This window comes from Pelophylax lessonae, assembly GCF_965119305.1.
Source record: "Pelophylax lessonae genome assembly, chromosome: 1".
In the NCBI taxonomy this organism is placed as follows: Eukaryota; Metazoa; Chordata; class Amphibia; order Anura; family Ranidae; genus Pelophylax; species Pelophylax lessonae.
Window position 1 is genome coordinate 294,087,249 of NC_138768.1, and position 23,363 is coordinate 294,110,611.

Below are 23,363 nucleotides of genomic sequence, written 5' to 3' on the forward strand. Positions count from 1 at the left end.
ATATATGACTATTTCCTGTTCATGACTTTCCTCAGTCTTTAAAAGGAGAAAAGAGGAACAATTAAATTAGAATTGACTTTTTGACTGAACTGTGTTTCAGCGTGGTTGATTCATTTTTGCGCTCAAACGACATTAGGAAGGAGCAGATATATATATATTTGAGGACTGTTCTGGTCCTAATCCAAATCACTTTCATCAGGCGCTTCCTTTAAAGTACCCCAAAAAATCTACTTTGTTGGGACAATAAACAAGAGCACATCACTCAGATGTGAATGGACCCAAAGAATAAAATGTAAATTTGGTATGGAACCTTGAACACTTCTGGAAATTTTCTCAGGTGTGAATAGAAACGTACTGGTACCCAACATGTAAAGCAGCTACAGAATTACCTGCTCAAGGTGCTGTATGGAATTTTCTTGCTCCACTAGCTGCTGGCTTTGTTCTGCAACACTGGATTCCAATTCCCATACCTTCTTCTTCAGTGAAACCACAGAATTACTATCCAGACCACTGGAAGAAGAAAGCTCTTTTATCTGATTCCCCAACACTTCCAGCTGTTTTGATAAATTTGATGTCTCCTTCTCCTTTTGCTGTGAAAAATATATAGAATAAAAAAATAATAGGCTATGTAATCAGATACCTAGCATTAACTAAACATAACAAGTAATTAGGAGGGTGGTATTAGTCTCAGTTTCTACTGCATTCCATTTGATTAAAATTGTTATGTTGAAATTACAGCCGAATTGTTGTGTTTGTCATTTTAGGTCTGAAAAGTGTACATGCAAACATAAACATGTAATACTCAACAAACAGGAATAAGGCTCGGTTCACACTTGTGCGATGCGGGAAGGCTGCAAATTCGCAAGCCTGTTCCCGCATCATATCCGCACATCTGGCAGTTCACACTGCCATATGCGATACGCAGGGGGTGTCAATTAAATGTTAACGACACCCCCAGTTTGATCGTATATTGCAGTGCAATCTGACAGTTCGCACAGGATCGGATCGCACAAGTGTGAACCACTATGCGATCCGATCCTGATGCGGCTGAAAAAAAGGGTCCTGTGCGTGTTTGGTGCGGATACAGTGCGAATTCAGCCAAAGTGTATGGCTGAATTCGCATCCGCACATGAGATCGCATGTAATAAAGGAGCAGTGCGCTCCGAATTACATGCGATCTCCGCAGCCGCAATAATGTGAACCGGCACTAATACATACAGTATCTCACAAAAGTGAGCACACCCCTCACATTTTTGTAAATATTTTATTATATATTTTCATGTGACAACACTGAAGAAATTACACTTTGCTACAATGTAAAGTAGTGAGTGTACAGTTTGTATAACAGTGTAAATGTCCACTCAAAATAACTCAACACACAGCCATTAATGTTTACACCGCTGGCAACAGTGAGTACACCCCTAAGTAAAAAGGCCAAACTGGGCCCAATTAGCCATTTTTCCCTTTCCTGGTGTCATGTGACTCGTTAGTGTTACAAGGTCTCAGGTGTGAATGGGGTGCAGGTGTGTTCAATTTGGCGTCATCACTCTCACTCTCTCATACTGGTCACTGGAAGTTCAACATGGCACCTCATGGCAAAGAACTCTCTGAGGATCTGAAAAAAAAAAAACGTTGATCTACATAAAGATGGCCTAGACTATAAGAAGATTGCCAAGACCCTGAAACTGAGCTGCAGCATGGTGGCCCAGACCATACAGCAGGTTAACAGGGCAGGTTCCACTCAGAACATGCCTTGCCATGGTCGACCAAAGCTGTTGAGTGCACGTGCTCAGCGTCATATCCAGAGGTTGTCTGTGGGAAATAGACATATGGGTGCTGCCAGCATTGCTGCAGAGGTTGAAGGGGTGGGGGGTCAACCTGTCAGTTTTCAGACCATATGCCGTACACTGCATCAAATTGGTCTGCATGGCTGTCATCCCAGAAGGAAGCCTCTTCCAAAGAATGATGCACAAGAAAGTCCGCAAACAGTTTGTTGAAGACAAGCAGACTAAGGACATGGATTACTGGAACCATGTCTTGTGGTCTGATGAGACCAAGATAAACTTATTTGATTCAGATGGTGTCAAGCATGTGTGGCGCCAACCAGGTGAGGAGTACAAAGACAAGTGTGTCTTGCATGGTGATGGGAGTGTCATGGTCTGGGGCTGCATGAGTGCTGCCGTAACTGGGGAGCTACAGTGCATTGAGGGAACCTTTAATGCCAACATGTACTGTGACATAATGAAGCAGTGCATGATCCCCTCCCTTCAGAGACTGGGCCGCAGGGCAGTATTCCAACATAACGACCCTAAACACACCTTTTAAGGCGACCACTGCCTTGCTAAAGAAGCTGAGGGTAAAGGTGATAGACTGACCAAGCATGTCTCCAGACCTAAACCCTACTAATCATCTGTGTGGCATCCTCAAACTGAAGGTGGAGGAGCACAGGATCTCTAACATCCACCAGCTCCGTGATGTTGTCATGGAGGATTGGAAGAGGACTCCAGTGGCAGCCTGTTAAGCTCTGGTGAACTCCATGCCCAAAAGGGTTAAGGCAGTGCTGGAAAATAATGGTGGCCACACAAAATATTGACACTTTGGGCCCAATTTGGACATTTTCACTTAGGTGTGTATTCACTTTTGTTGCCAGCGGTTTAGACATTAATGGCTGTGTGTTAAGTTTATTTTGAGGGGACAGCAAATGTACACTGTTATACAAGCTTTACACTCAATACTTTACATTGTAGCAAAGTGTAATTTCTTCAGTGTTGTCACATGAAAAGATATAATAAAATATTTACAAAAATGTGAGGGGTGTACTCACTTTTGTGAGATACTGTGCATGCAATGATCATTAAGATACTGTACATGCAATGATCTTTAAGATCACATGACACTTAAATCAAATGCACTGTTAAATTGAAAAAAAGTGACAATACCATTAGTGTTATGAGTGTTACATCTCAACCAGAAGTTGGGACAGATACCCTCTCTCATTTTACAGACATCAGTACAGACACTGTGGAGGATTAAGCCTTAACTCATTCAATCCCAAAGAGACTAAGCTTCAACATGCAACAATTCATGCAACCATTTGAAACAAATTGCAAATGACTGTTATGAACAGAATAGTTACCCCTTCAAAGTAAACTCCAGGCAGACAGCTAAATTACATATATGAAATACATATATGAGAGCCATTTAACTTTCCAAAGGATTTGTATTTCTGTCTATGCAGTCCTGATATTTATACAGCCTTGCCTCACAACACAGTCCTATCTGGCAGGAAGCTGCAAGAGGCTGATTTTTATTATTATTGGTGTTTTTTATATCTACATCAAGTGATATTTTGAGTGAGTAAATTTTCAATTCCATTTTTTACAAAGATCTCAAACAACAAAAATTGGGATAAAACCTTAACCAATCAAATGAAACAGAAAATTCAGATCACTTTCAATGATATTGCCATAGTTTTCCGTTTCAATACCACATCAATTTAATATGTCAATACATTTTTTTAATGCTATCAAGTTATTGCTCAGTTTTAGCTTCACATCAACTAAATTCTGGTGGTTGATTGAACTCAAGGGTGTTAGATTAATTTGTTTTTGTCGTTCCTTGTGATCAAATTTGTGATTCCTAGAGGAATAAATGTGACTGAAATGGCCAGCTTTAGGGCCATGTCAGACTGGCAATGAGATGCTGTGTTTGGCCATTTTGTGACTTAGCACAGGATCAGAATAAACAAATAAATGAATGCTATAAAAAATGGATGTTCATCATTCTCCCCTATGCACATATGATGGAGACAGTAATCCTCATTTCTTCCATTGTTCAGCAGACAAGAAAAGTTCAGCAGACAAGAAAATTGCTCTGCTTCTCCAATATAAATAAGCACTGTGTAAAAATGCACCTACCTGATCTGTGCTACAGAGAAGTCTATTCATTTAAAGGGGTTTTCTATTGTAAAAAAAAAAATCATTTTTTCTGGACATACATCTGTGGTGAGGATTTCTCACATGTATGGTAGACTGTTTTGTCAGTCAGTTTGTGTAGCTTTCTATCCAGTGCAATGTAGTTTCAGCTCAGGAGTCTCCAAAACACAAGTAATTCAATTAGGGAACCTTAACGTATGCATTTATATATTTTTTAAGGACCTGTCAATAAACTGCTACTATATGCTTTTTTCCACGTGTTACCAAAACACATGGCAACGAATGACACATATAGGGGGCTTTACTAAAACTGGAGTATACAGAATCTGGAGCCAATCAACTTCTAACTTCAGCTTGTTCAATTAAGTTTTGACAATAACACCTAGAAGCTGATTGGCTACTATGCACAGCTGCACCAAATTCTGTGTGCACACGTTTTAGTAAATCCCCCCATAATGTCCTGCCATCCATTGTAAATGGCACCCTAAAACATCTAGACAGCTAGCACATTGCAATCAAGGGATTTCTTGATGACGTCAACTGATCAGCGAAATGCATTGAGGTCTGGCAGCCATTGACGTCACGTCCGGTCTCATAGTGGAAGCGGCCAGGGCAGAACGGCAAGAGCTGATAGTTCTAGTGATTCTATGTGGGATATAACATATTGCTACTCGAGCCTGTGCCGGTCGAGGCACTTCTGATGTAAGCTGCCAACCATTTGTCCTTTTGTTAGGACTGACATATTTAATAAACATGGTTGCACTATTATTCAATTTTTTTGCCTTTTTGTGCATATGTCACTTGCCCCTGGAGAGAAAATTGGGGAATGGAGTGAATGGTAACATGGTGAGAAGATACATTCGGACAGCTGGAATGACCCCATATTGAATAAGGCCTTATGGCCCTTTTGGACTTGGGAAGTTTGGTGAGCATATTTACTTGACACTTCCCATAGTGGAGTACAAAGATGTTTTTCAACACAAATATGTGAAGGTGGTTGGGATCACTGAGTGGAAAGTACCACTCATTGAATATGGACTGTATTTCATAATTTATCACAACTTTCTGCATATTTTGGAGTATTTTCTCACAACTTGGACTGAATTATTATATATTAGATGTTTTCACAAGTTTGAATATCACTATTGCTTTGTACGTAACTGTTTAGTATATCTACAGCGCCTTACTTTATTTATTTGCATCTAATATAAAAAATATGTTCAGTTGGACAACAATTTTCATAATCCAGTTTTACTTGTGCTGGAACCCTTATTAACATTTGAAAGATTGTAACAATACCATATTTAGTAATTGATGATGTATTTATTTTTTTCAGTATGAGACCCACATGGGACAGGGAAATTAAAAGTCCCTCACATTTACATTTAATTAATTGTTTAAAAAATGTTTAAAAATTGACCTAATTCACATCAAATCTTACTGTACAAACTAAGGTATGTAGGTATGGACCATAGGGTGAGTACCTGGATAGAGAACTGTCTCCAGGGGCGAGTCCAGAGGGTGGTGATAAATGGGGAGTACTCGGATTGGGCAGGTGTGGAAAGTGGGGTCCCCCAAGGATCTGTCCTGGGACCAATCCTGTTTAATTCATTCATAAATGATCTAGAGGAGGGGATATCCAGCACAATCTCGGTATTTGCAGATGATACTAAACTAAGTAGGGCGATAACTTCAATACAGGATGTGGAAACCTTGCAAGCAGACCTGAACAAAATAATGGGGTGGGCAACTACATGGCAGATGAGGTTTAATGTTGAAAAATGTAAGGTAATGCACTTGAGCGTCAGAAATATAAACGCAAGGTACTCACTAGGGGGGAACCTCTGGGTGAATCTAAGATGGAAAAGGACCTGGGGGTCCTAGTGGACAACAGGCTTGGCAGTGGCATGCAATGCCAAGCCGATGCAAGCAAAGCCAACAGAATACTAGCATGTATAAAAAAGGGGCTTCACTCCAGAAATAAAGAGATTATTCTCCCACTCTACAAGACTCTGGTCTGGCCACACCTGGAGTATGCCGTCCAGTTCTGGGCACCGGTCCTCAAGAAGGATGTGCTGGTACTGGAGAGAGTTCAGAGAAGGTTGACAAAAATAATTAGGGGAATAGAGGATCTCAGCTATGAGGAAAGACTGCAAGCACTGAACTTATTCTCTCTGGAGAAGAGACGCTTGAGAGGGGATATGATATCAATGTACAAATATTGTACTGGTGACCCGAGCATAAGGAACAAACTTTTCAGAGAAAGGGAATACAATAAGATACGTGGCCACTCACTAAAACTAGAGGAAAAACGGTTTAACCTTAAAATACATATGGGGTTCTTTACTGTCAGAGCAGTGCTATCAGTGGGGAGCATTGATGGTTTTAAAAAACGATTCGATGGGCACCTTAAAGACCACAACATACAGGGGTAGACAATGTACAGTTAACAGCAAACACACACACACATCATAGGTTGAACTGGATGGACTGGTGCCTTTTTTCGACCTCACTAACTATGTAACTATGTAAAAATCTAGCATTCAGTATTAAAAAGTTAAATTATTGATATGGAAATTATTTTGAAAGTATTAAGAAAGGAAACATTGAAAACATGTAGACAAACCATATGCCTGATTGGTTGCTTTTGGTAACACAGACACATTTTCTTTTTAACTCATTCTCGGTGTGCCTTCTAGGCATTCTGCCAACAATCTCACCTCTAGTTGTTGACGTAGTTTGCCCACTTCCCATCTGCAGGATGTATTCTCCTGTGTCACTTTCTCACGCAAGCTCTTTTCAAATGCTGCTTCTCCAATTGCCTGAGCTAACTGCATATCAAACCTGTGTGGGGGGGAAAAAAAGCCCAATTACCTTTATCCTGTTTTCTTATACAGTTCCAAAATGAGATGCAGGATCTGAAAGTGTTCATTTAAGATTAAATGTGCAGCTGGTAAGATAGCAGGCTGAAGTAATAATATCAACTTTCCAAGTTACTTTCCAATGCATTTGAAAGGTGACATTTCACTTCTGTCGCCATAAAGAGTGATAAAATATCCCTGGTTGGCAAAATTCTACCATCAGGAATCATGTTACAAAAATCTGAGAAATTAGCTATTTCTATTCTAAAGAACAGTACTTACATTTAATCCCACACAGCCCTCCCCAAAGCAATGTTACCATATATCCAACAGGTCTTGATTTACAACTTTGAAGCAGTAAATACCAACCAGAAATGCCTAAAACTGTTTTTCTTTTTTTTGTGTTCCCATATATCTCTGATTAACACACCTAAAAATATGAATACAAATCATCAGTCATACAAACTCAGCAACACATAGCTATACTACAGCGCATCAAAGGGATGTAGTGTGTACCTATTTACCAAGCTTTGGGGATGCTTTCTTGTTAGTCTTTTCATGTCAAATTATACTTTTTGTGCCAAGAATGAGGATTCAAATGTATCTAGCAGGCGTACATACTCAACTACAAAGATTACTAGAAAAGAAGATCAGTTATTCATTGAACTGTAAAAAACGAGAGAGGGAGAGAGAGAAGCGAAGATGCTTGTATTGTAATGCGGCAATACAAAATGCTAGGAGTTTAGTGCAGTAATGTAAAATAAACCAGATGCATGCTGAAGCTATGAAAAGACCCCAGTACAATGTTTGCACATTGCACAAAGTTATATTTTAGCAATGCTTAATGGTAAAAACTCCTTTGTCAGCTGCTTTAAAGTTCTGCATTGAAAACTTCATTGTCAGTTTACTAATAATACTTTAGCCTGTGTATGACCTCTTAGCCTATTCAATACCACAAAAACGTTACGAAATGTCTAAAAAATAAATAATAGATAAGTAATGTTGTTCCAATTCATTTTGGAATTCAACTGCAACATAATAGATTTTTTCATATTTTGAGAGATTTGAAGTTCAGATGGAGCTGGAAATATTGCTGAAACACTGAAGAAAAGGAAACTTTGTTAGACCATTTAAATGATCAAGATGAATGTTTTTTTATTCTGTCTTAGGACAGGATCACATCAGTGGCCAGGGCAGCACCATGCACATTTCATTATATTGTTGTGCCATTCATTTTGAATGTTAGCCCAACAAGTTAAGACAACACATGTGTGTTGCAGCATGCAACAACACAAGGTAGTGCACTATTGTGAATTGCTGTGCATTGCATTACCAAACAGGGTAAGGGACTGCCACTGTGAGGCAGCCCATTAAAAATGAATGATAAAAAGAGCAAAGTGTGCCGACTAAGTAGAGTGGATGTGTAAACATTTATTAAAGGAAGACAATTAGCAAATCATATAGACGAATTATGCTTATCGTGGTTCTCAAAAGGATTTCCAACTGGGGAGGACACCAAGGAAACTGTCACAATGGATACACTAGATATGGTCTGGATGGCACCTGCAATAGCTAAGATAGAAAACAAGGAGGCGCTAATCTAAGTGCAGCAAGATGGAGAGGTGAACACAGCACAAAATAATTGTAACTCATGGTGCGTGGATGACCTCATGCATTAGAGTCATTGGTGCATCTGCAGCTGGGAGGAGGAGAAAACATCATGGATCCCAAGATGGAGCTGCTTCATCAAGGAGTGGACTGTGGTAGCCGGAGTTACCTGGCAACTTTAGAACAGGAAGCAGCACATGTGGATGGAGCACAGGTGAGGACAGGAAGTGATGAAACAGGAATTGATGTTGGGGGTGGCAACCTTCAAATCATCCACAATATGTTACCACCCCCTGACATTACTTCCTGTTTCATGACTCCCTGTCCTTGCCTGTGCTCCATCGATCTACAAGTGCTGCTTACTACTTCCTGTCCTGAGGTTGCCTGGTCAACCCGGCTACTACACTCCACTCCTTGAAGCAGCAGCTCCATCTTGGGATCCTGTATGGCTCCTCCTCCCCGCTGCAGATGCACTAATGGCTCTAATGCATGAGATCATCGACACACTGTGAGTTGCCAATTTTTTTGTGCTATGTCTACTTCTCTACATTGCTGCTCTTAGTGTCAGGAACCATGATTTAGACTGAGACAGAAAATGCAGTAGAAATCACACCTTTAATGTAATAGTAAAAATAGTACCGATCAGGAACGTAGTCAAAACATAAGCCAGGGTTTGGATACCAAAATGGGAAATCAGACAAGCCAGTGATCAGGGAGACAGAAATCAGTGTAGTTGGAAGCAGAAGGTCTGGATCCAGAACTAGAAGGGACATCAGCCAGGCAAAGTCTTTAACAGGAACACAGCAGAGAAACTCAGGATATCTTAACAAGCCAAAGGCAGGAAAGGAATGAACAAGGTAGCTTGAATAGCCAGAAAGGGTCCTTGATGATGCCCTGTGGGAGGGCGAAATGCGTTAGCATAATTTCCGATATCGAGTTGTAACAACGTCACTTCCGGTTGCCGTGGAACATATGGTGGTTACGACGTCCGTAGAAGCTTATTGTTGCTTACATGCTGTTTTACTGCTACCGTTTTGTAAGTATGTTTTTATTGCGCCAATAAACTGCAACCCAATGGTACTTCACTATTGGCTCCTTCTCTTTATTCTACATTTGAGGATTACTGGAACATCTTAGAGGCTACTGGGAAGTTCTTATAAGGTTCCTTTTGACCCATCACATCAGTCCTATTTAAATCAAGCCTGTTTGACTCCCAGACTGAATAGCTGGGGGTCCATTGTTTCTGGTAAGGAGGAACACAAAAGGGGGTGTGTGTCACATCACGGGAATGAATTAATGTGGAGCACTCAAGCACCTTTAAGAAGATTGGAGCACAAGAGCACTTTACATTGATTATATCACTTTATTTGGACTGTTATATATATACGTTTTTATGCTAGCGCTGTTTTATTTCTTTCATGTTTACAAGTGATTCAAGGTTGGTGCGCAGCTGCTGCTAATTATTTTCTTTCTTTTTTTCAATTAATTTTTTACCATAACGCAAGTATTCATTTTTATATATTGAGTCCTGACAATCATTTGACAGCTGAGCAGCCTGAGCACAGAGAAGAGAGCTGATGCGAGTCAAGCCCTGACAGTACCCCCTACTCATCGACCCCACTCCATGGAGGGGCACCAGGTTTGAGGGATAAACATCTATAGAAAGCACGGGGGAGGACAGGAGCATGTACATCCGAGGATGAGATCCAAGAGCATTCCTCCGGACTGTACCCTCTCCAATGTCCAAGGTACTGTATTTGCCCATGGAACCTACGGGAGTCAATGATCAATTGTATCTCATACTCCTCATGGTTCAAAAAACTAAACTGGGTGATGACATGGTACTGAGGTGGTTTAGTGGTTGAACACCAAAGGTTTAAATAAGGAAACATGAAATACATTCAAAATACGCATGTTAGAAGGAAGGTCTAATGCATAAGCCACAGGGTTGATCCTTACGGAGAATACAAAAAGGCCCAAGGCCCAATACACCGTGGTGCCAGTTTCAGTGGGGGAACATAGAGTCTGTACCTATCACTGGCATGTCGTAAGGACTCTTGGACCTGCACCCAAGTGGAACAGAGATCACGGAGATGCTCCTCTAATGGAGGAATTCTTTGGGGAACAAATGTGTCAGGCAACATGGATGAGTGGAAACCATAATTCGCCATAAACGGAGACAATTGGGAAGCGGCATTGACGGTACTATTGTGAACAAACTCCACCCGAGGTAAGATATCTGTCCAGTTGTTATGGTGGTCAGAAATATAGCAACATAGGAGCTGCTCCAAGGCTTGGTTGGTTCGTTCCGTGGCCCCATTGGACTGTGGGTGATACGCTGAGGAGAAGGAAAGCTGAATTCTCAACTGTGCACAAAAGGCTCGCCAAAACCTGAACACAAACTGATTACTCCTGTCTGAGATGATAACCTTGGGTAGTCAATGTAACCGAGAGATCTCCCCACCAAAAATGGATGCCAGTTCTTTGGATGTAGGCAACTTCTTAAGTGGAATACAATGAGACATCTTTGAGAACCGGTCAACCACCATAAAAATAACTGTGTTTCCCTGGGAGTTAGGTAACTCCACAATAAAATCCATAGACAAGTGGGTCCAAGGCCTCTTTCTATTGCGGTATGGGTTGTGGGAGCACACAAGAAGCTATGAAGGCGGTAACATTAGCGCCGAGACAAGGCCACCAGAACCATCGAGAAATAGACTAGATGAGCTGATTCTTCCCAGGGTGACCAGCTGCCTTGGGAGAATAGTATGTCTGGAGCAAAGCAGTGCGAAGATTCTCGGGGATTAGGCAGCGATCACAAGGTTTTTTCAGGAGATGAATGGATCTGAGCAGCAAGAATTAGGTCACCCAAAAATGAAGAGAGACTAGTGCGAATAGTGGCTACAATGCAATCTGGAGGAATCGCAAGAGTAGGAACCAACTCCATCTTGGAGGATGAAAACTGTTGTGACAATGCATCAGCCCTTACATTCTTAGTACCAGGTAAGAATGAGACTATATAATTTAAGCTTGACAGAAAAAGAGTCCATCATGCCCTTCTGGGAGATAAGCGTCTAACCTCCAACAAGAATGTTGAATTCTTATAGTCACTCAAAATGAGGATGAGCACAGTGATACCCTTGAGTAGATGCCTCCATTCTTTAAGAGCTAAAATAATAGCTAGCAATTCTCTGTCCCCAATCTCATAATTGCATTCTGCAGGAGTCAATATCTTAGAACAGTAGCCACAAGGATGCATAGCACTCTCAGAGTTAGAAAACTGAGACAGAAGAGTGCCTACTCCAGTCTCAGACGCATAAACCTCAAGAATGAAGGGTAACCTAGAATCAGGAAGTGCCAGCACAGGAGCTGGAAACCGAGACCAATTCTGTGGGTTGCTGTCCTTCCTGGTCATATAAGTCAGGGGTTTGACCAGAGAAGAGAAGTTACGAATACATTTCTGGTAATAATTGGCAAAGCCAAGAAAATGTTGTAGCAGGCGTAGACCTACAGGTCATGGCCACTGTAGAACTGCAGATAGTTTCTCTGGGTCCATCGAAAAACCGGCTGTCACGGGGTAATGTGGCAGAGCCTGACATAAGAGGAGTGGCTTACCGGGTAACTGGCGTGGCACAGGTTCACCAGATGCGCGGAGTCTAAGTGTTAGCCGGTTTTCACCAGGGCCCCAGATGGTGGGGATGGACTTGGCTGCTTGCTAACACCAGGTCGCATCCCCCCGGATTCCCTGGGAGAGCCAGGAACAGGTCCAGGACCAATAGCCGGTAGCAGGTAAACAGATCAGGGCGAGACAGGAGGATAGTCAAGACAAGCCAAGGTCAGGGCGGGCAGCAGGTAATCAGAATTCAAAGACAAGCCAGGTCAGGTAAACAGGAACAGCGGATATAACAGGCACAGGATACAGGAGAGATAAGGACAACACAGCAATCACCTAGAGTGACAGCTGTGTTTAAATAGGCCGTTTTGGCGCCAATTTGGTAGCCTCGAACTACACTGAGGTAGCCTCGAACTCTGCCGAGGTAGCCTCGAACTCTACCGAGGTAGCCTCGAACTTCCACTAAGGTAGCCTCGAACTCCGCCAAGGTAGCCTCGAACACTACCAAGGTAGCCCCGAACTCTACCAAGGTAGCCTTGAACTCTACCAAGGTAGCCTCAGCGCATGCGCATAGGCGTTCGGCGGTTAGCGACGCCAGTGCGCCTGCGCAGGGTATTGAGTCCCTGACACCGGCAGTAAAAATTACATAACCCAGAAATGTATCCTGTTCATGATGATACTCTCACTTCTCCAACTTACAATACAGGTTATTATCTCTCAACCTCCGCAGCACACAGGAGAAATCTGTGTTGTGGTTCTCTAGGGATTTTGAATATATGAGAATTTCATCGAGATAAATCACCACACATTGCTGCAACATATCTTGGAGGAGATCGTTGATGAATTTCTAAAAAACTGCAGGAGCGTTGCAGAGACCAACTGGCATTACGAGGTATTCGTAATGTCCAGCCCTGGTATTAAACACAGTTTTCCATTCGTCATCCTCCTTGATCCTCATGAGATTGGAAGCTACTCTCAAATCGAGCTTAGTAAAAACCATGGCTCCCTTGAGGTGGTCAAATAATTCCGTAATCAGTGGAATTAGATAAGTTTTCCTAATCGTGATGCAATTGAGACCCCTATAATCGATACAAGATCTCAGCTTACCTCTTTTTTTCCCAAAGAAGAATCCAGCACCGGCAGGTGACAAGGACTCATGGATGAACCCTTAGGAAAGTGAATTGGCAACATAGTCCTCCATGGATTTTTCCCCCCTGAGACAGACAAAGGGTAGACTTGGCCATGAGGGGGAATGGCACCAGGTTGAAGGTCAATTGCAAAATCATACTTCCCATGTGGGGGCAAACTACCGGCTTGACCTTTGTCAAAGACATCACTAAATCGGCGGGACTCCTCTGCCAAGGAGGAGAATGAAGAGGTGCACAAGACCTTAACCGCTTTCTATAAACAGGTCTTACTTTATTGTGGCTACCAGGAAAGAACCTCAGCACAATACCAATTAAAAGAGGGATTGTGCCTCTGTAGCCAAGGATAACCAATGACCACTAGGTAATGAGGTGAGAAAAAATGCCTTAAAATTAGATTATTAATGGTGCAGAGCCCCTATGTAAAACAAAATCTCCTGCGCTCGAGTAATGTCTGATGGAGTGAAAAGAGGTGCACTACGAACTCAGAGCCCCTATGGCCATGGTAAATGGAACAGTCTCATGAGTCACATGGGCAGGCTGTAAAGGTCTCCCATCAGTAGCCTCAATGGCAAGTGGAGTGGCACGAAGCTGAAGCAGAATCCAGTGCTTAGACACAAAGGCACTATCTTTTAACAGGCCTGTGTATCGATAGACGACTCAGACCAAGAAAGGGTAGTCGGAACTAGAGGCTTATCCTGCAGGATTGCTGAGGATGCAAAAACGCAACCTAAGGTCTATCCCCTACGGGACCTCAGGTGCGGTTGTCCCCCCCCAAGACTTCAAAAGACTTCAAAAAGTGACATGCCTGGTCACAGTAAAGGCAAAACATTTCCCTCCTCCTAAAGGCCCTCTCTTCAGCAGAAAGACGTTTGAAACCCAACTGCATGGGCTCGGTACCAGGAGGCATGGAAGGTGAGGGAGGCAAGGGTGAGAATGCAAAGCTCAGAGCCAAGTGTACAGGAGGCTGGAGCTCACTCGGAGTCTGGAGTCAATGAGAATGGCAAACATGATTAACTTCTCTAGATCCATAGGTATGTCTCCAGCTGCTATCTCATCATCTAATGTTATCTGAGAGACCATGATAAAAAGCAGCCATGAGGGCCTCATTGTTCCAAGCAACCTCTGCTGCCAGAGTACGGAATTCAATGGCGCATTCAGTACCAGTTCTCGTACTCTGTTTGATGGACATGAGGCTCTTGGCAGCAGAAGTTGAGTAAGTGGGAACATCAAATACCCTTTTAAAGGAAGCCACAAGCTCAAGATAACTCAGGGCAATGGGTTTTTGCATCTCGCATAGAGGTTTTGTCCAGGCCAAGGCTCTATCAGAAATCAAATAAATAATGAAGCCTTCTTTGCTTCCGTCCGTGGGAAACACCTGGAGCAGCATCTCAAAGTATATCCCAACCTGGTTTAGAAACCCTCTGCATTGAACTGTATCATCCCAAATCACTAGGGAAGTGGAGCGGAACCTGAAATACCCCTTACAGAGGTAACTTGTGAGGCGGGTGCCTGCACAGAGACTGGAGCAGCAGCAGGTACGGCCTGCAACACTGGTTGTACCAGAATAGCCACAGTGGGATAATCCAGGTGAGCATTATTAATCAGGAGCGTCTGTAACACTGTGGCAAACTGATCCATGTGGTGATCCTGCTCATTCAATCTTGAAAAAATATTACCACTAGGTGGATTGCCTGCATCTTCTGAATTTATGGCCTTCGCCTAATGTCAGGAACCATGAATTAGACTGAGACAGAAAAAGCAGTAGTATAGATCAGGAACAAAGTCAAAACATAAGCCATGGTTCTGAAGCCAAAATGGAAAATCAGACAAGTCAGTGGGCAGGGAGCCAGAAATCAGTGTAGTCGGAAGCAAAAGGTCAGGATCCAGCCCCAGAAGGGACGTCAGCCGGGCAAAGTCTTTCACAGGAACACAGCAGAAAAATTCAGGATACCTTGACAAGGCGAGGGCAGGAAAGGAATGAACAAGACAGCTTAAATAGCCAAATGGATGGTCAGTTTTAATGCAATGCACAAGTGTGATTCTGGCTTTATTGTAAGATAGGTCTAAAACAAAACTTTTGCTTTAGTTTTAGAGTATAAAAATATAGGTTGTTATCGCTGTCTTTTCCCCCACTGAGGATATTTGCCCTCTGTTTGTACTGATGACCACTGTTACTGAGATAGAAGATGCTGAGAAAACCAAAATCTACAGTGGTCAATGAAAAATGAATAGATGATAATTTTTTTTATTGGGTATACTTGTTCCAGTAACAGCTGTTTACTAGTAGATTCTTCTGAAATTTAGAGGGATACCCTTTCACTTACTGTTGGTACTATTTTTTGGTACAAAAAATTAAGGTAAATCTACTAAATGAACACAGGCAACAAAAATCTCAGAGGGGTTTTACCATTCCTTACTCTATCCAAAGCTAAAAAAATTGGCATTGCATACACGTATTAAAGATCAGTTAATTGGGTCTAACATTAAGGGTCTATTTTACATGGGCTTTGGCTTATTATTGTTAGTCTGTGAACTGAAGGAATTAAGACTGTAAATCTCCCTTCAAGTTTTTGTTTGGAGACATGTATTACAAATGATAATAGGAGTATTAGTGTTTGCTTGTTTAAAATGGCAGCCAGTATTCCCAATAAAATGTAACCCCAACCAACTCTCTTTTTATTTTGGATAGAGTGGGGAAGAGCTAAAATATCTGTCAGTTTTAATGCTGTTTGTGTCCCCACTAGGGAGAGTCCCCCATCTCCATCTACTTCCTCTCCTTGAAACACAAAAGAAATAAAGTGTGTGGGAAAAAAAAACCGACCACTGTGACATGAAGTGTCCCTTTTAGAAACAACTGTAAAGTGTTGGAAGTCCAAATTTTTTGTTTTTTTTTTGTTTTGGATAGTGCACTTCTTGCTGGGTTTTTATTGCTATATGAGTCCCTGTTGGGGAGATTTACAGTCAATTCCTGTCAGGACAGGAAGTGAAGGGAAATCTCCCAATGGGGACAGAGACAAAAAAAAAAAATAGAAGTAGTGAGGCAGAGTCATTACTTTGAATATTATTGTAATTGCTGTTTGTGCCTTCCTCTCAATGTACAGCTCAATACTATCAGCGTTTGCTTGGCTGTAGTTGGTTTTTCGTTTTCTTTATTAGTGGCAATAATCAACAGGAATAATAGTGAGGGTGAATTCCCCCAACAGGGTCACAGACATAAGTACAATTTTAACAGATTGTGAAAGCATCTCTGTATATGTTGACAGGATTTGGTCAGGAATAAATGGTAATTTCTTACCCTAAACCTAGCTATGGTAAATCCCCATGTTATCTCAATTGCCTTTTTTATTTAGAATATAATTTTGGAATCTGTAGTAGTAATTAGTGATAGTCCTTTACTTTACTATTAGGGACTGTATCCACAATGAGCTATAAGAAGCCACTGATGGACTCATGATTTCCTTTTATGATAAATTGACCCTTTAGGTATCTCTGCAAGAGCTTAAGTAAAAAACCAACATATAAAGATAGAGTTTTAAAGTAATTGTGAAAGTGGATCTTTGTAGTTTTTTTCCAAAAATTTAGAGTTGAATAAATTACTAAGGTCTCTGATCATTACTTAGATAATGCATTATGAGAATATTCAAGATTTTAATTATTATTTGAGCTACAGAGTTGTGTAATTTACCTAATGATTTCTTATGCCAACATCTATACGACACATTTTAAATATTAAACTATGGGAATATTTTTACTAGAATCAGCATGGTAACTGGAAATTGTGTTCTATTTTATTATCACTAAAGTTTCATAGACATGTTTCTATCTCACACTGACTATCATCATACCAATTTATTGGTCATTACTAAGGGCAATAGATAGTCATAATGAGGGAGGTATTCTTAATAATATAGCATTTTACCATTTTCATTATTTTATTATCCTGCCGGATAGGTATGCTTAAGAATATAGCTTTTTAAAGGAGATATGCTTAATAATATAGCTTTTTACATTTTTCATTATTTTACTGTGGTATTGCATTTGCGTAAATTCTTCGAAATACTGTCACAGTTGTTTAAGATGTTATGGGATGCATCTATCTGGCTAGTGTAGCTAAGACAGAATGACATAGGAATCATGCACATTCAAACGGGTTGGAGATTTTCAGTCCTCCATAGCATTTTTTTAATTTCCAGATCTCCTGAGGGATTGTTGATTCACTAAATAATGCAATGATCTCTAAATAGTTTACTCGATGTGAAAGACAGAAGGTAAAATTCTGATCCTGTCAAACAGAGATTTTTGGGAGAAGGTTCTCTGTCTGATCTTACAGGAAAGGAAGGTATCTTACTATTGGACTGCTTTAATAAAGGAGTAGAGAATATTCACACAATGAATATTCACTTTAAATATCCAATCATGTACAGATAAATTAGGTAAATAAGTAAACAGAAATTTGAATTTCACATAAATGGATAGTTAAAGTGAAAATACATACAATAAATTGTGTGAAGATTGTTAACTTTAGTAAATTAACCTCAATGATTTTATTTGTGAATGATTTTGCAGGGGATGGCAAAATCAACATATAAGGGGTCCTTTAGGAGGCTTAGTGGGTCTCCCTTAGGAGTTTTGTAGAAACCGTTTATTCTATCTTTGATTTGAGAAATTACCTTCCAACTGGAAGAAAAGCACAGAGGGGAGGTGGGAGGGATCAATTGGTGTTAGTCAGTTGCTCAATTAATACATGTTTTCTTGTTTAGCAGAGAAGAGAGAAGCCAATCTAAGCACACTATGTAAGCTGTGCAATGGTGTTCTCTTTCCTAGATAAACTTGGTAATGTTAGCCACATTTCCCTGGGGAGTATGTAATACTCTCTGTAGTTAGGGAGCATAACATCACCTGATGCACGAGGTGAGCAAATGGTTGTTGGGAGAATGCAGCTATGCTACAATGGCTACTAGGATTGATGTTTTCATATGCCTACTCCACGCCAGTGGTGTATTTAGGTTTTGTGCTGCCCTAGGCCTGACTAAACTCGTGCACCCCTAATTTAAATATGACCCATCCCTTGCTGACAAGGCCACACCCCTTCCTGGTTAAGACCCCCTGTCATCTGCAAACCACACCCTTCCTCTTTAGGCTTCATGAACACAGCGGCTGGTGTGAAGCTGTGTTGAGAGGCTTTTGCTTACTTCAAGTAGGTTTTCCATACCTATCTATTGGAATGCAAAATCTACATTAAGCACAGGTAAATGCAGGTCAGAAGGAGGCCAAGTGCACCTGTCAATGAAATCTGAATGATCACTGAAACATCTCAAACTGATGTCAGAACAAATGCCAGTGCTAAGTGATAACAAAAGCACTTCCAGTGGTGGAAGTGCTCATATTCACCCGCTAAAATACCCCTAAATGACATCACATTGGGCCAGCAGATAGGGTTACATACTGATCTGACAACATAGGTACCGCTTTTGGCTGTCAGTGCCACTTATCCCAGGAGGAACACTGACCAAATACAGTTCCATTTGAAGGTGGTCATGTGACATGTGACACAAACCAGTTTAAGAGTCAAAGAAATAGGACTCAATCAGGCCAAAAATTACCCCAAAATATGTCAACACATAGACTGAAAGATCTTTTACCTGTGTATGTTTAATTACAATACATTTTGCTAAAAAAAAGAAAAAGAAAAAACAGGATTAACTGGCATGAAGATGTTCTTATAGAGAAAACCCTAAGACAAATCAGCAGCATGCAAAAACTATGAGCAAAAAAGTATATGTTCCAGCTTTACTTCTCATCCACAAGACTATAAAAGCCCGATATGCCGCAGAGGAGGGTAGGCAGAGCATTAAGTTGCGAAGACCTGCTGCCAGTGCCACACTTACTACTAGTATTGGTGGCCACCAGTTATATTAAGTCGTTCTGTCCAAATATCAGGCCAGTCATCAGCCGCCAGCCAGTATTATCATACTAGCAGCAGTGCGGCCACTTTATGGGGGTGCCAGACTGATTTGCCTCCTAGGCCCTGCCACTTGGCCCAGTCCAGCCTATTAGAATGGTGCTACACTAAAAGGATAGCGCAAGCGGTGGAGACTCTTTTTGTGCAGGAGCCAGGAGGAGGTTGTTTTTTTCATGCAGGGGCAGCTTTTTTGTTGCCCCCCCCTGCAAAGTGCTGACCTAGGCCTGGGCCTTGTTGACCTAGGCCAAGATACAGCGTGCTCCACACAATGAAACCCATCGTGTTTATTGAAGAAGTGTAAGTGGTTTAAACAAACATGTTTTCATTAAACCCCAGTTGTCTGTATCTTTTTATCCTGGTGCCCCAACAACAGCATCTGCTTTCATATACTATAAGAGATGTGGGAACAATGGGTGAATGTGGGAAAGCGAGAGCTGAGATTGTTGTATATCAGGGAAGCAGTAAACAATAAGAGAGTGAGAAACAGAGCCAAACTGTCAAAAACTTTCAAAAGAATGCATGGATTGAACTCCCCCAAAATTTTAAAATAGGGATCCAAGAACATCACCGTGAAGCCATATTGTTTTAGAGCCGCACTGAGGCTGTTTCCTGAGCAAGCAAAGCCTGTGGGTGAATTGCATGCTGGATTGGGTACAGTGTGTGGAGTGTGATCCTGGAAACTAGCATTCATCATTCTGAGTTCCTGCCAGAGTAATGCTGTAATAATATGTGCTATTACTCTATTACTTGGGGAAAGTATTCCCCATGAACTATAAACAGACTGCAACAGAAAGACTGCTGTGAAAATCTAACTGTCAACCCAGATCAATATCTCTGAAGTTACTATCCCTCTGTGTGATAGAGAGACAGGAATACTGGACTAACTGTAACTAACATTAGAAATGTTGCTTGCAAAATCTTTACAAATAAATCCACCAGCAGCTTGTCTCAGCACATTTTGGTAGCTTCACCTTACTATGAACTGATTGCTTAACGTGACACTAAACTTTGCTTAAAAAAAAAATAAATTAGATTCAAGTTTATATTATTAACTCAAAAAATACCTTCTATTACTCTTCTCCTCCAAATTCCTTTTTTTGTGTTTTCTTTTGCTGCTCTGATCTGTTAACGGGTGGCTACTTTCATTCTCCAAGGACCCACTATATGTAGGAATGTAGCCACCCTCTCTCGCTCGCTTCTTGGATGGATTAGGGTCCACGGATTATGGGATTTGTTGTGCACATAGAGCAGAGCACATGACTGCAACTAACGTTCACTCTTGTTCCAGAAGTGAGGAGGAAAAGGAGAGGCTTGGGAACTCACAGAGGAAGGTACAAGGAGGCAGATAAACACAGTAAGAAATGATTTAATTTGAAATAGATCACAGGGCCATTAAGTAGAGGATGTGTATGGATTATATTTGGAAAATAAGGATATTGAGCTTCATTTACAAAGCGGTACCTTACCGGATCCGAGTACTGCACAGCGTTTTTCAAAGTTTTTTGGCATTCACTAAAAAATGGTACTAAAATACCACATTGTTTTTTTTTTTTATAAAGTCATGAAGTACTTTAGTACTGAAAGCCTGCAATAATTTACAGCGTCTTAACACAGGCTGTAAATAGCTGGTTGTTAATAGTAAAATGAATAATTATTTTTAAATTTAGCTGTATATTTCTTGCTATCACCATGTTATCACCATAACCTACCACCAAAAAACGACACAAAATAAATTCTCCTTCTCCTGATGATCGCAGCGATACCACATATGTGTATGTTATTTGTTGTTTGCACCTGTAACCCAGAAGAAATGGTGCGCATTTTGCTTTTTTTTTTTTTTGTCCTACCTAAAACAGTCCGACACTAACTGACACTAATGCTAATTAAAAAAAAAGAAATCCTGTCCAAAATATAATGACCTTGATTTCTTAACCTGGCCTTGATCTGTGACCCTTACTTGACTCAGACACTAACCCTGGCACTGACTTAGATCACACCTTGATCTAGGTATTTTTCTTTATTTTTTATTTTATTTTTATTATTTATTTATTTTACTTTTTTTTTTTACAAACACTTCTTTTCTTTTTTTTTTGCAAAGAGCAAGAAAGATACAATGAATCCTTCTCATCCATTCAAAGGAATAAAATTTAAAAAAAACACAGGGGCGAGCGTCATAGTGACTCATCACTGTGGTAGCCAATCAGAGGCTACCACAACGATCAGGGGACCCAGTATCAGGAGATCCGGGTTCCAATCATTATTATGGGGTCTGGGGCTCTCAGTGAGACCCCGGTCTCTGTGCTGGGAGTGAACCATGCGGCGCGCTCCCAGCACAAAGGGAGAAATGCATATATGCGGCCCCGCGTAAAACAAAGCCCAGTGCAGTGAGGCCGCATACATGTGTTATATCAGCATGAAGGGGTTAACAATCATGTTGTTTACCGGTTGTTAAAGATGCCGGTGGCTGCTGGTTCCTTAAAAATTGCATGCCGGGACCACTATGTATTTACCGCATTCATTTTTTTTTTTTCCCGTTTAGTGAATTTACTTTTACTCCTGTTTTATTTGGTATCTACTGAGTGTTTTTGCTTTATGCATTACATACCACATAAGGCAATGGTGAATTGACATTTTCAGGATCGCATTCGGTATTTGGAAAACACCTAAGATCTGGTTCTGTGAATGGAGCCCCCTGTTTAGTGTCATTTTAAAGCAATTCATTTTAGATTTAGATTGCTTAAAGTCAGCAAATTTAATTTATCATAGTGGGAAAGGGTTGGAACAAAATCTTAAAACAGTTAAATTGGAGTCATCTGTGTTTCTCTCTTACTTTCTCTGTCTTTTCTCCAGCTCATGGTTTCGGATCTGTTGGTTTTCCATCAAGACTCGAGTGTCCTCAAGGTCAGAGGTCAAGTGTTTACACTTCCTAGCTGCTTGCTGAGTTGCCCGCCTGGCACTCTCATATGCACTCTGCAAATCACTGAGCTGTAAAAGGAAGGAAGAATGTGAATGAAACCAGTAATTTTAGCCCACAATTTATGCTCTCCGGTACACACTTTCACAGAAGAAATTGTTGTTTAATGGACATATAACCCCCAAGCAAATGTACTATTCATTTTTTTTTCTCCTTTTTGTGTTTTATTACCCTGTACAATGGAAACAAACACAAGAAAACCTCCTTTATAAACCAGTCACCAGTCAAAGTAATGATTATGGAAATAGTAGGGTTTACGCAATCAAAAAATACTGGCAGGTTCCGACAGGATATTGTCGTTGCAATCTATAAATCTTAGAAAGTGTTCTTGCATTTGATTTTCTGCATATAGTTTTGCATAAAATCATTTGATAAACATCAGACAATATGCTGTCTTTGCAGAAGAAGTCTACAAAGCATATTGCAAAAAAAGGAAGAACAGTACCAATAATTTACCCTCGTTTTCATTAATTAAGGAAATGTACTGTTTAAACATTTGCTGTGGTGGCTTATTGAGCTATGAAAGCTGTGTGCATATTGCAGAAACCAAAAGGAACCAATCCAAATGTGTGTTTCCCTGCTCTCCTACTTGTTCAGGCTAGTGCAATTTGTGTTTTCATTTTTGTTTGCACTGCTTTACTTACTACAGGAGGAGAGGAGAGGAGGGTCATAATAAAAATCAATAATGTTACTTTCCAAATCCATAATGAAGGTTGCTGGGGATTTTTTTTTTTTTTTTTTGCAAGAAAATCAGGATGGGATGTCTTTCTGTAGTTTTTATTTATTTATTTATTTATGCATAACCTGTTGGTGCATGATCATGAAATATAATAATGTTTTTAGTAACTGAAACCTAATAACTATACAGTAGTTACCCACTCTGGAGAAGATGCACTGAAGGGGGGATTTGATTACAATGTGCAAAGGTAAATCCAGTAACTATAATAAACTGTTTATTTTAAGGTCCCTGAAGAGGCAGGCAGCCATGATTTGAGGTTAGAAGAAAGGAGGTTTAACATAAGCAGTCAAAATGTGGAAATCCCTCCTCCAGGAAGTGGCATTGGCTGAAAGTGACAACAAACATTCAAAAACCTTTAGATGTCTTCCTCAGGAAGCAGAATTTATAGGACTATGGAAATGCCAGAAAATAAAAAAAACACACACACACGGATTGAACTGGATAGACCTGTGTATTATTTCAACCTGATAAACTATAAAATGATATAAACTAGATTTTATGTTTGGTCTGTGAAAAAGTGATG

At 40.7% G+C, this 23,363-nt stretch overlaps 1 protein-coding gene across 1 annotated transcript in view; it reads right to left on the reverse strand.

Moving 5' to 3' along the window:
* MYO18B (myosin XVIIIB) overlaps nucleotides 1-23,363 on the reverse strand; it is an 842,989-nt gene that overhangs the window by 297,815 nt on the left and 521,811 nt on the right. Inside the window, exons 30-32 of the mRNA XM_082258232.1 lie at nucleotides 21,958-22,112; nucleotides 6,656-6,779; nucleotides 390-590 (exon numbers count right to left, since the gene is read on the reverse strand). Coding sequence (XP_082114358.1) covers nucleotides 390-590; nucleotides 6,656-6,779; nucleotides 21,958-22,112 — 480 coding nt within the window. The remainder of the gene's footprint in view (nucleotides 1-389; nucleotides 591-6,655; nucleotides 6,780-21,957; nucleotides 22,113-23,363) is intronic.